Source organism: Clarias gariepinus, chromosome 27 (assembly GCF_024256425.1).
Source record: "Clarias gariepinus isolate MV-2021 ecotype Netherlands chromosome 27, CGAR_prim_01v2, whole genome shotgun sequence".
Taxonomy (NCBI): Eukaryota; Metazoa; Chordata; class Actinopteri; order Siluriformes; family Clariidae; genus Clarias; species Clarias gariepinus.
The window spans coordinates 12,482,123-12,493,908 of NC_071126.1; the positions used below are offsets into that span (position 1 = coordinate 12,482,123).

The window sequence follows — 11,786 nt, forward strand, 5'->3', positions numbered from 1 at the left end:
TACAGAGATAAAGACTGATTAAATTTTCTGCCAAATATTGATATGTTTGGTCAGAAATGCTTTTAAATATGTAGTATACAGTTATGTGAAAAAGTTTGTTTGTGTACTCAGGAAGCTTTTTTTTTTACAGCATTGACATAATTTAGAGAAGCTGCTTTATAGAGCAACAGTCACAATGAAAAATTAGTCCATGGTCCAGTAGTTTGGTCCATTTTGATGCCAAGAATGGATTATGACAATTAATTAAACTGACTCACAAATTTACCCTTATGATCAAACCCATTGTTTAGAGAAATTGGAAATGAAACTTTTAATTCAACATTTTTAAAAAAGAATATGAATATGTTATACTGGAATATGTGTAGTAGAGGCAACAGCAGGAAGTCAAATTTGCACACATGTACAATGATTTAAATTGTCAAGATGATAATTTACACTTCATTATAGACCTATTGAATATTGTTCTCTTCTTGACATTTTTGAGACATGCATAATAAAAATAGTAGATATCAAGTATATACTTGTCAAATATCAGCTCCAACATATATTTTGAAAAATGTCACTTTAATGATGTTCAAACATTCTACAGTACATTTATTGTGCCAGAATGTAAGGGCAGTCACATCCCTCAAGCAGAAAATTTGAGATGAGAAAAAAAAAAGAAAAAAAAAAGACATGAGATAGGGAAGGGAGGAATGTTTCTCCGGGTGTCAGTTAATATCAGAGAGAACAAAAACACCCGGGTGGATGTCACTCTTTCCGATATAAATGTCGACAGCATAACTACAGTTTGTATGCCCTGTGGGCTACGGTCAATAAATGTACACAAACAGGGTAATGTACATCACCGGTTAATGCAACATAAAAACTTAGACAATTAGGCAGATTAGACAATTTTGAGAATGCTGAGATTAAAAATATATATTAATAATAACTAAAAGTTGTGTCTAGTTACCATCTCAGATGTATTGTCACTGATAGCAGAGACAGTGTGCAGTTATTAACCGCTTTTCTAACTACTGTAGTTCAGTTGAAGGGAATCAACCTGGAAGGCAGAACGACTTCCATAACACCGCTGTGACACTTTCAGTCAGTCTGCAGGGCCTTGAGGACAGACTGAGGAACTCTGCTGGCGTAAAACTGATGATCCCGCAGTGTGGCTAACACACCAGCAGAGTTCATGTGCTTCACATTGGCATCGTATCGGTAAGCATTCCCGTGCATGTCCGTCAGCTTTCCTTTGGGATCACAAGTAAGCTTCATGTCACAACACATGGCATGATTTTAAGGTAGTAATTAGGAAATCAAATAAATAATATAAATAAAAACAGGAAGTAACGGGTTACCTCCAACAGCATGCAGAATGGCTTCAGTTGCGCAGGTGTCCCACTTCTTACAGCCCGGACTGGCAAACACATACGCAGATGCTTTTCCTTCAACCAGCTGAATAATCTGTGAAGAAAAGGCATAGGACGAAACACACGTATTATCAGTACACACAGTGTAAAAATAGTAATTACAATATGGATCTGTGTATTATGTAATTGCAAACGGCCACAATATATTGCAGTTGATACACACACACACTCAGGAATTTATTTTGTCAATAATTGAAGTATTTATTAAAATCAGTTTGAGGTGATAAATAAATATTGGCAGACATCCTCTTAATGAGATGATTTGTGCTATTAGCCTAAATAAATTAATCTAATAATTATCTCTCTGATCTTAAGGCTGAATTATAAACAACAATCTTCCTTTAAAAAAAAGAAATCTTTTATGAAACAATCTGAAGCACATATCGAAGCGTTGCATGTTTTTTTCTAAATTGCAAATGCAAAGCTGCCATTATAAGACATGTACAGTACACAGTTCACTTTGTGAAAGTCTGAAGTCAGTATCTCTGAAGGGTGTGACAAGATTTAGATCAACCGTACATCAACAGTTTTATGGAAGTTATGAAAAAGAAATAACCCATCTATTATAAAAGATGTCTTTTGCAAGTGCCAGTAAGAATTGTAACTGCCCCAGGTTATCGGTTTTATTATTCATATAATCGATATTTTCACCACAGTCCCGTTGCTCCTTCAGTAATATATTTGGGAAAAAGATATAGTGTGTGATTAACTATAAACCAAGTCAGTCACTGAAAGCATTTTTGAAGTGTTTTTCCTCGTTTGTATGCAACAGTATTAAGCAGCTCTTGTATTAAAGCACTTCAAGTTAATTAGTGTTTAAATCTACAGTTCCGTCAATAGTTGAATGATGTAAAAATTCTTTTTTTGCTGTGCTTTGCACCTCCTGCTGTACATTGTTACGGAAGGAAGTTAGAGGGGAAAAAATGGAAAATTAAATGGAAGGCATGTGATCCTGCAGGATTAAACTGGCCATTCTAATGAGTAAAGGTGTGAAGCATTCTCTTTCAGGTAGTACAATATACATCTCACTACACATTATACAACATGCAGCTCTACTACTCACTACTTATTCATTACTACACACATGCACAAACAGGAGAATGTACAGCAGTTGTGTATATTGATTTTCAATAACTTTTTTTTCTTTAACCATTTTAGTTTCTAGTAAATCAATGCGGTTCATTCAGACACTGTTGGACTGATTTTCTGGTTAAAATTTTTTTGTTTTTTTGCATATTTTATATTCACATAAAGGTACAATCATGATTGTCATTGTCTGTACAACTTTATTATACAATATTTTCATCTCACAGTGTGTAACACAAACATGAACTGCAAGGAGGGGGAAATTTTTTTCAAAAAGATCTACTCTACTGTTCGTTTTCAGTGCGAATGTAGAAACTTTTCAGTATGATGCCGAAACAAAAATCAGACCCAAGAGGAACAATGGTCATGTGTGAGATACTGTAGGTAGCATCAGCTCAAAATGCAGCTTAAACTGATTATTAGTAACAGTTATTCTTTAGAATTTTCATAATTATAATATTGTGTAGTGTCACAGTGGTGTTCTGGTTTGCATTGTCATCCTGCACCTACAGGATCTGGGTTCGATTCCTGTCTCTGTGTGCATGTTCTCCCCTTCTTGGTGGGTTTCCGCCCGGGTACTCCGGTTTTCTACCACAGTCCAAACATGCAGATTAGGCTAATTGGCGTTCCCAAATTGCCCGTAGTGTGTGTCTGTGTGTGCCTTGTGATGGATTGGCACCCTGTCCAGGGTGTACCCAGCCTTGTGCCCCAAGTCTCCTGGGATAGGCTCCAGGCCCCGCGCAACCCTGAATACAGGATAAGGCGGTATAGACGATAAGTGAAAATATTGTGAGGTGAATACAGCTGTAGAACCAAAATTCTCCCAGTCACAAAATATTACTGACAAAATTACACACCGTCCATGAGTCATGAGTTCCTACAGAGTCATCTGAATGGAATAGAGGCTTTCCACGAGTGGTGATAATTTATGGTAACAGCACTGAGACATTTACGAATATGTATCACTTTGCGTCCAAGGTGATCTACAATTGTTAATGCGGAGAGAGGAACTACCCATATCGCAAACCAGTCAGAGACACATTTAGCAAGAAAACACACCTGATAACTTTATATCATCTTAAATAATACTTCGTCTACAAAACAACTGCTGCTAATCCCTCCCTAACACCTAATCTAGTCTACTACTTGGTGTAGGGGGCAGGTGAATTGTACACCCTACATCAATAACTGTCTTTATTTTATTTGGAATTTAACCTTGAAATATTAATAATAAATAATAATGCACACCTTATTTCCAGCTCCTCCTACTTTGATGACATCATGAGGATCCATGGCTTGAACAGCATCGGTAACAAGTTTGTTGCTGTGAGATCGTGTGGTAGTGATGATGCGTTTTCCTTCTGGGACTTCCTGTAGCTGAAACCCGAAGGATCCCAAACCCAACATTCCCCAAAGAGTTCGGCCTAAAGTGGCCCCCGGACCCGCCTGAAATTTCACAATGAATAAATGCAAAATTAAAACTCAAAATAACAATACACATGTCGACTATTAACCACTTTTGGAAAATTACAAACCATCATGACCCACGTCACAATAGTCATTATTTATTAATCCGGTAAATAAAGTTAATAAATTAACATGTTTATTGATCATTTTAAATGGTAAACACATATGCATGTGTTATTGAATACATGTTAATTTTAAAAGTCAATAAAACTAGACTTTACAAATGATACCAAATACATGCATGTATAAGCAGAATGAAATCAAAATCAAAAACTATGAGTGTTTTTATTTCCTCTGCTCTAACACTAACTGCAGCAAAATTATGACAGAAACAGCCAAAAGTGGTAGAAAACTAACTCCCCCTTGTGACTGAAAGGTCTACTGCAAATATAAACCACAACAATGCCAACCCAAATAAAATCTCCTGCGACCCACCTGTGTGTCGTGACCCAGTGTTCAAGAATTATTGCTTTAACTAATATGAACCATATGGATTGTAGTATAGCCTATTTAACAGTCTGACCTCGTAGTTGTAGAAGGGCTGATTGATGACTCCTGCAATCGCCTTTCCTTTATAAGCAATGCCTATTAGCACAGTCACATGATCCAGGAGCCCTGAGGAAACACAATAAAACACTCGACAATTTAAAATAGCCTTTCCTTTTAATTAAAACAGTTTTTCACCTTTTTTTAACGTATATACAGTATCTTGACTTGTTTAGAAATAACATTATATGTGCCAAGTCAAATTCTGGGCTGTTTTGTGGTACATTTATTGGCTATGCTTTAAATAAATGACAGTGTGTTGCGTTAATTAAAAAGGTATGTTTCTTAAGAGTTGTTAAATTGTTTAAAAAAATTACAATCAATCAGACATACAACAATAATGTTTCTGTCAGACAAAGTGGCAATAACTAAAAATGTACAGCGAAGATAAACCTGTGACACATGAACAAAACCATTGTGGGTAAAGAGCTAAATATTTCAGATCTGTTTATGATAAAATGCATGACAGAGGGACACTATTCAACACCTAGCGTGTCAAGTATACCTGAATGTGTCTGGTATGTCGATCTGGCAATGCACAAAATGTGAAGGAAACAGTCATCTCTTTAAAGATTTACACACCAATTTAAGTGTGCTCTTGCTAAATAATACGTTCATGTAACATAGGTGAGAAAGTTCATTAGGGTGTGGCAAAGCCAAATTTCGAAAGTAGAACAGATTAAGGATTTGCATACTTGTTGTAGATCTGTGGGCCTCAAGCCAATTCACACAGACAACTGGCCTTTTCAATATGTATGCAGCTGAAGGAAGCACAGATACAACAGATGAACAGAGGGAGAGAGAGAGAAAGAGATATTAAAAGGGGGCAGAGGGTCAGTGTAGGACAATGTGATTATATGTGAAAGAAGTCCCCCGGAGATGGAGAAATGAAAAGAGAAAAAGCTGCAAGTGAAAGCGGGTGAATTAACACTTCTTTACACAGTTCAGAATATAATGTGCTGTTTTAACTTATTATTAAATTAATCAATATTACAATACACCGTATTGTACAACAGGTAGTTCTGACTGGGCAATCTGATTGGATGAGAGGGATTACATGAGAGATGATAATGGACAGTAACACCCCTGTGACGTTTAACCTGTGACTATGTGGATTACTCCGAGTCCCGGGTGCTCTACAATCGTTAATTACACTAACTGTCGGTCGTAGCATGGGTGAAAGTAGGTCGGTATTGCAATCTCAACAATTCATCTACTCAGTAATTGCTTTTAAGTCGTTTAAAATTGCCTGTGTTATTTTAATTACGTCTAAGCCAAGCTAGAAAGCTAACTAGCTTCTAACACAACACCGAGGTCAAAATGCCTCTGTAAACCCTAATCAAGGCCACTTGGTAAGCGGGTCGGGATTGTACACCCTAGCACACTAGCTTCCCATTTAACCCCATTTGGGATTCAACCCTAAACTTAGATGTTAATGGATATTCTAAAGTGATATTCTAAACTGTCCACCACCTCCATGTTTTATTCTCCTCACCTTTTGGCTATATAAACCAGTAAGAATTTAAAACTACCTTCACCTCTGTTACAGTAATTACACTAACAGTCAGTCACCAGCTCTGACAGTCACGTTTAGTTAGTTCCGCCAGGCACAGAAGAATATGCACTGGAAAGCAAAATAACTAGTTAAATAGACGAATAAATCTAAATCTGTTGATCAATGCTGTTGTATAAAAGCAATATCACTCTCGAGGTTGTGATGATAACCAGCACAACACACTCTCCCTTGTGTGATATTGCTTAATTATACTACAGCGCTGCTCAATTCTCGAATAATAGTTTAATAGTAGTTTCTAATAATAGTTTTCTAATTAAAACCAGTTCTGACAGTAAAGACACGTTGCAAGCTAAAACACTGGTGTATGAAAGGGTTTCTATAGTACCGGCTCATCCACATAAACACATGAACCACCCAAATTGGGGGTGGATGGGGGGGGGGGGAGATGGTAAGGAAATGTCACCTTATATTTCATTGACATTTCAGTATGTAATAAGACTAAACTTGCTTCTGTTTTTTCCTCAATATTAAATTTACTTGTAAACATAGAAAAGGGAATAAAATGGTTATCTTTTACACTGTTGTTGACCATTTTACTACACCACCACCCATTATAACGCTTTATTCCTTAAATTTTCACTATGCATGATACAATTGCTGTATACATTGTAAAAGCACTTTGTACCATGTACAAAACACTGACACGCCCCATATCTCATGTTAGCCTGCCTGAGCACTGACTGAAAGGTTAATGATTTAACAGTGTAGAATTTTTTCCCCACTCACACTAAGAAACCTTTATCCTTGTTAGGGAACGCACCCATATATGACACCAGCCCATCGAACACATTCACATCTATGGCCAATTTTGTCTTAGCCAATCCGATTAGTGATATGTTTTTCCAGCGATGGAAAACTAGAGAACCTGGAGGAAATCCACAGGGAGCTCAGCACCACAGTAAACCCTGGTTTAAAGTTGTTACACCCGCAACGACATTTAAAGTGCCCCTATTATGCCATTTTAAAGGTTGCTAATATTGCTTAATGAGTCTTCTAAAATAGGTTTACATGTATGCAAGGTCAAAACACACTTTAGTTTTCTCCAAAAATAAATTAAATTTTACCCCATTTCTAAATGATTCATAAAAGACTCATGTGAAGCAGTTCGAAGATTGAGTCTGTCCAAACCCCTTTCTGTGGGCCCTCAATGCTGTGATTGGTCAGATGGCGCGGTGATTTATGATTAGTCTACCGCTACAGCGTGTGTCGGAAAACGAAACGCCCATTACCATAACTGAATGATGGCTCTGGAGACCCGTCAATACATAGAAATGATGTCGTTGGTTTTACCGTGTAACGACCAGCTAATTTTATATTAACTGTGGCTACAAAAATCAAGAGGTCTTTTATCTTTGAATCGGTGTTGCGTTAAAAGGCCGGTGAGCAAAAAGGACAAACACAAACGTGTATTAAACAAAACTAAATAAAGTAAACGAAAAAAGAGCACCACAACCAAACAAAGATATGAACAATATTTACAAACTATATATAATAAACAGTATGTGTCTGTGAACGCGAGTGAGTGGAAAATGTCCGAAGTCCACGTTTATTGCATGTGCGTTAGAATGGTACAGTATGGTTCGGTCTCACCGGGGTAAATGAAGTCCGGGAGGCCGATGACGGAGGGTGAGAAGTCCAGGGAATATGTCCAATTAAAGATAATCCGGTTGAAAAACCTTCGAAAGAAAATGATCCACAGCAATCTCTTTTTCTCTTGTCCAAACAAATAACGCCAGCACTGGTCCACCATTACTATTTATGCATTTTCCCCTCGGTGCATGCGCACTTCGCATGTGTGTGCTGCTCGAAGTGCGCCTGCTCCGTGCCCTTACACGGTGAGGACAAGGAGCATGTGCACTTTGCGTGTCTGAATTTTTTCGCCGTAGATAGGCATGCGCACTTCGCGAGTTCAGTTTTGGTGAATGGTGGAAAATAAACAATTAAAAAGTATTTCATGTGCTCTCGTTCACATAAATGCTCGGTCACATTAACAAGAGTGTGGTAACGATAATTGTAAGAAGGCGGGCAAGTTGTTTGCGACGTAGTACGTGGGCAGACATTATACAAATATGTTACGGAGTAACGTGGATCAGTAACAAAGTAAAAATAGATTTGCTAACGACTCGTTTAGGCGAATGTGAGCCGACTCTTTTTTTTTTTAAGAGACAAAAACTTCATTTATCGTGTACTGTCAGCGTCACAGATAGTTTATGTTCACATACAGCTACATGACACACTGCATGAAAGATCATATTTGAAAAAGCATAATAGGGGCTGTTTAATACACTTTATACAATGCATCTTCGCAATAAATATAATGTGATTCAGAACCCAGTTCAAACCAAAGTTATGGAATGGTATACAGTGATGTCTTAAATAGCGATAAGTTAGACGGCAGATAAAAGTGAGGGGACATTTTTACCTTCAGTGTATTCTTTAGTGCCATCTAGAGGATCGACCCACACAACTAGCTGTGAGAAAGAAACATTAAGTATTGTAAATTCACACAGATACTTCACAGGTAGCCTCTTTTCAAGACCTTTAAAAGAACCCTAAGTTGATGTTAAAGTGAAACAGATAATGACAAACTGAAAGATTTAAAGAACCTTTTGTATTAAATGAACCAATAATATATAAATAAATTATTTATGAATAAATGTTTATATTTAAATATGCAGTATAAAGAGTAACAGACTTTTATAATCATGCGTACTTTATCACTAATCCTCCATGTTCAGTGTAAAGTGGGTGGGTGGGGCTAATCTTGGATAGAATCTGTTTGATGAACGTGTGGGTAAGAAAAACTTAGTGTTTACAAGCACATATAGTTCTCAAACTGGTCTGATCAGTAAATTTGATAGCTATTGGTTAAATGTGCATTATCAAATCTCTGTCTGTGTTTTTGAAAATACAAACATTTTATAAATTAGGGTTATAATGTTGCTTTGTTTCTGACCCCTTATGTATAGAGTTCTGTCTTTTTCCTGATGAAGTTATATATTTTTTATTCCTTGAAAGTTACATAACCTTGTATATAACAATGGCCATTTTTCATGAGTTTTACCTCCTCCTCCTTTAACTTGCTGTATTCATCAGGACAAGTCTTTTGTAATATTCCATCGTACTGACCAGTCTCAATCAGGTCCTCTTCCACTGCCTCAAATGGCAGATCCTAAAAACAAGGTACAGTATGAGAAGGAAAAATGCATAAACGTTCTGTTAGCAGTGCAGTGATTAAGAGTAACAGTAAGAGAGAATGACCTACAGGTTTATATATCAGGAAGTTTCAAGCAAAAAAAGCAAACTCAAACTATTAGATAAAAATTATATTAAATTAATAATAACAGTTTAGGTATTCAGTTGATTCGTTATGTAAACTTATATTACAATATTTTACACTATGTATACAACAACAATACAATACCAATATTGAGTAAAAACAGAAGTTATTTAGATGATCTGCTTTAGAAACCACACAAACGATAAACTTATACATTTACAATTTTAATTGTTCATGTCATGAAATGCATCAAAAGGACAGGACTAGGCAAAATATTGTGAGAAATTATGTTACAAACTAAAATATTGCAGGTATCTCCGAATTTTATAACACTTACAAACCCTTAGTTGAGAAGAGAAACAGAACATGGACAAACATGGAGAGAGACAGAGACACAAAGGCACAGATGCGCGCAAAGACACACACATGTGCACCCACACTCACAGACACAGGCACGCACCTCCTCGCCAATGATGGTGACTTTAGGGAAGACCTTTAAAAGTGAGGCACATATACTCTTCTGAGCAAGTCTGTCTGCCAGGGTCTGTAGGTCATCAGCCCCTGTCTGAGACAAGAAAACAGCACAGACAAATGTCAGCATTCAGTCAAAAACATTTAAATGCATAGACTTTAACAACCCAGAAGCTACAGACATCTACAACCAAGTACTACATATCATAGCAAACGCATCAAACTTTTTTTGATGGCGAACAATGAGAATATTTAAATCCACTAGTAGGAAATTACCACAAGTAAAAAAAAAAAAAATGTGTGTCTTCGACAGCCAAGACATTTTAGACACTTTTATACATAAACATGGTTTAATCTTATTTTTGCAGGAAAAATACTTGATGTTTTTTGTTATATCACCTTTTGTTATATCTACAGTGTTAGAAGTACTTAAATTAACATTAGGGAGTAAAAATGGGTGTCTTGAAAATTTGCACAAAGTTCTTCATTTACAAAGTGCATCTGAGGCTGAAGAAGGCGAAACAGGTTACTTTATTAAATCTTGCTTACAGGACACCTGTTCTGAAAACTTCAGCGAATCAAAATAATGAGCTGTGCATCACATTTACATTTAGGCATTTGGCAGACCCTCTTATCCAGAGCTACTTACTTTTTTTTTTTTTTTTATCTCATTATACATCTGAGCAGTTGAGGATTAAGGGCCTCGCTCAAGGGCCCAACAGTGGCAACTTGGTGGTTGTGGGGTTTGAACCTGGGATCTTCCGAACCGTAGTCCAATGCCTTAACCACTGAGCTATACCACTATATCTAGAGGTCAACTATATCACTGTATGTATATGAATTGCATTTGCTCTCGGACTCTCTTCCTTTCTTCAGCACTGTTTCTGACGCTTGTTCCAATGTATTATACAAAACTTACCTGTGTGCAAGAAATGTTGGAGGCGAGCACCGGTTAAACGAATAACAGGTAAATATCCACTGAGAGTGGTCTGAGATGGAGGCTCACCTTCTCAACGATCCCCAGTTCTCCACTGTGCAGCACTTTCCTTACAATCGCTCCTGCTTTCTCTGCCACACTGTAGGCTGAAGCCAGCAGCCTCATCACCACCACTGCATTGCCTGCCATTTCTGTCATCCACACAGATAGCAACAGGCTGGAATACTTCAGTAATTACTAACTAAACTTACAATTCATGACTGACAGAATGTTTAGACTGAAGCCAGATTAAGTTTGGACACATATTGGCTTTAAGGCGTTTTATCCTGAATGTAGCAAATATTAAGAGATGTACAGTACACAAAGTTTCTAGAGAAACAGGTCGTTTTAGACGAAAGTCTGTCGAAAAAGTATAAAACTCACACAAAAGAGCTTCATTTGCACAAAAACAAAACTATTTATTAATTTAACACAAATTATAGGATAGGCACAGGCTAGATGTATTATTGTTGTTGTTGTTGTTGTTGTTGTTGTTGTTATTATGACACCTAAAAAAAATATCTACTTACCTAAACTCTCCGTGTAGAACAGTAGTCCTAAGTCCAATTTATATTAAGAAACTGCAGACGAAACCTAACGTAGTCTGAGTTAACAGGAGAGCGACATTGCGACATACCTAATCACCTACATGTACCCGAGCCACTTCCGCGTTCGTGAGGCGGGATTTAAATTACTCTTCCAATCCAATTGAGATGCTTGAGTAAGAGCCAATCATAGCAAATAGGTATTCTTTAAACTAGCCAATCATAGGACAGGAGGCGGGAATTCTTAAGAGCAGCATAGCCTCAGTGCCTGATTCAAAGTGAGTGACGTGAATTGTGTGTGTGTGTGTGTGTGTGTGTATATATATATATATATATATATATAGCAAAAAAAGAAACTCCCTTTTTCAGGACTGTGTATTTCAACAATAATGTAAAAATCCAAATAACTTTACAGATCTTC

General features: G+C 37.0%; 1 protein-coding gene across 3 annotated transcripts; it reads right to left on the reverse strand.

The window, feature by feature from the left end:
* Positions 1–545: 545 nt before the first annotated feature.
* bpnt1 (bisphosphate nucleotidase 1) lies at positions 546–11,482 on the reverse strand. 3 transcript variants are annotated; one of them, XM_053488412.1, is made up of 10 exons: positions 11,351–11,482; positions 10,851–10,972; positions 9,834–9,938; positions 9,158–9,265; positions 8,516–8,564; positions 5,213–5,278; positions 4,495–4,586; positions 3,753–3,950; positions 1,347–1,452; positions 546–1,238 (listed from the first exon to the last, which is right to left on the reverse strand). In XM_053488412.1, exons 2-10 carry the CDS (start codon positions 10,968–10,970, stop codon positions 1,087–1,089), a joined length of 996 nt encoding a protein of 331 aa, XP_053344387.1. In that variant the 5' UTR covers positions 10,971–10,972; positions 11,351–11,482; the 3' UTR covers positions 546–1,086. The 3 variants fall into 3 exon arrangements, with proteins under 3 accessions (XP_053344387.1, XP_053344386.1, XP_053344388.1); XM_053488411.1 differs by having other exon boundaries at positions 10,851–10,998; XM_053488413.1 differs by lacking the exon at positions 5,213–5,278 and having other exon boundaries at positions 10,851–10,998.
* Between the last annotated feature and the right edge of the window lie 304 nt (positions 11,483–11,786).

What these genes read in the sequence shown, in the direction of transcription:
- bpnt1 (XM_053488411.1), bottom strand. Translation starts at nt 10,979, where the DNA reads ATGACAGAAATGGCAGGCAATGCAGTGGTGGTGATGAGGCTGCTGGCT. An exon ending in TCACCATCATTGGCGAGGAG is followed by an intron (nt 9,266 to 9,833) that starts GTGCGTGCCTGT and finishes CCTTGTTTTTAG; the next exon opens with GATCTGCCATTTGAGGCAGT. An exon ending in AGCCCTTCTACAACTACGAG is followed by an intron (nt 3,951 to 4,494) that starts GTCAGACTGTTA and finishes GTGAAATTTCAG; the next exon opens with GCGGGTCCGGGGGCCACTTT.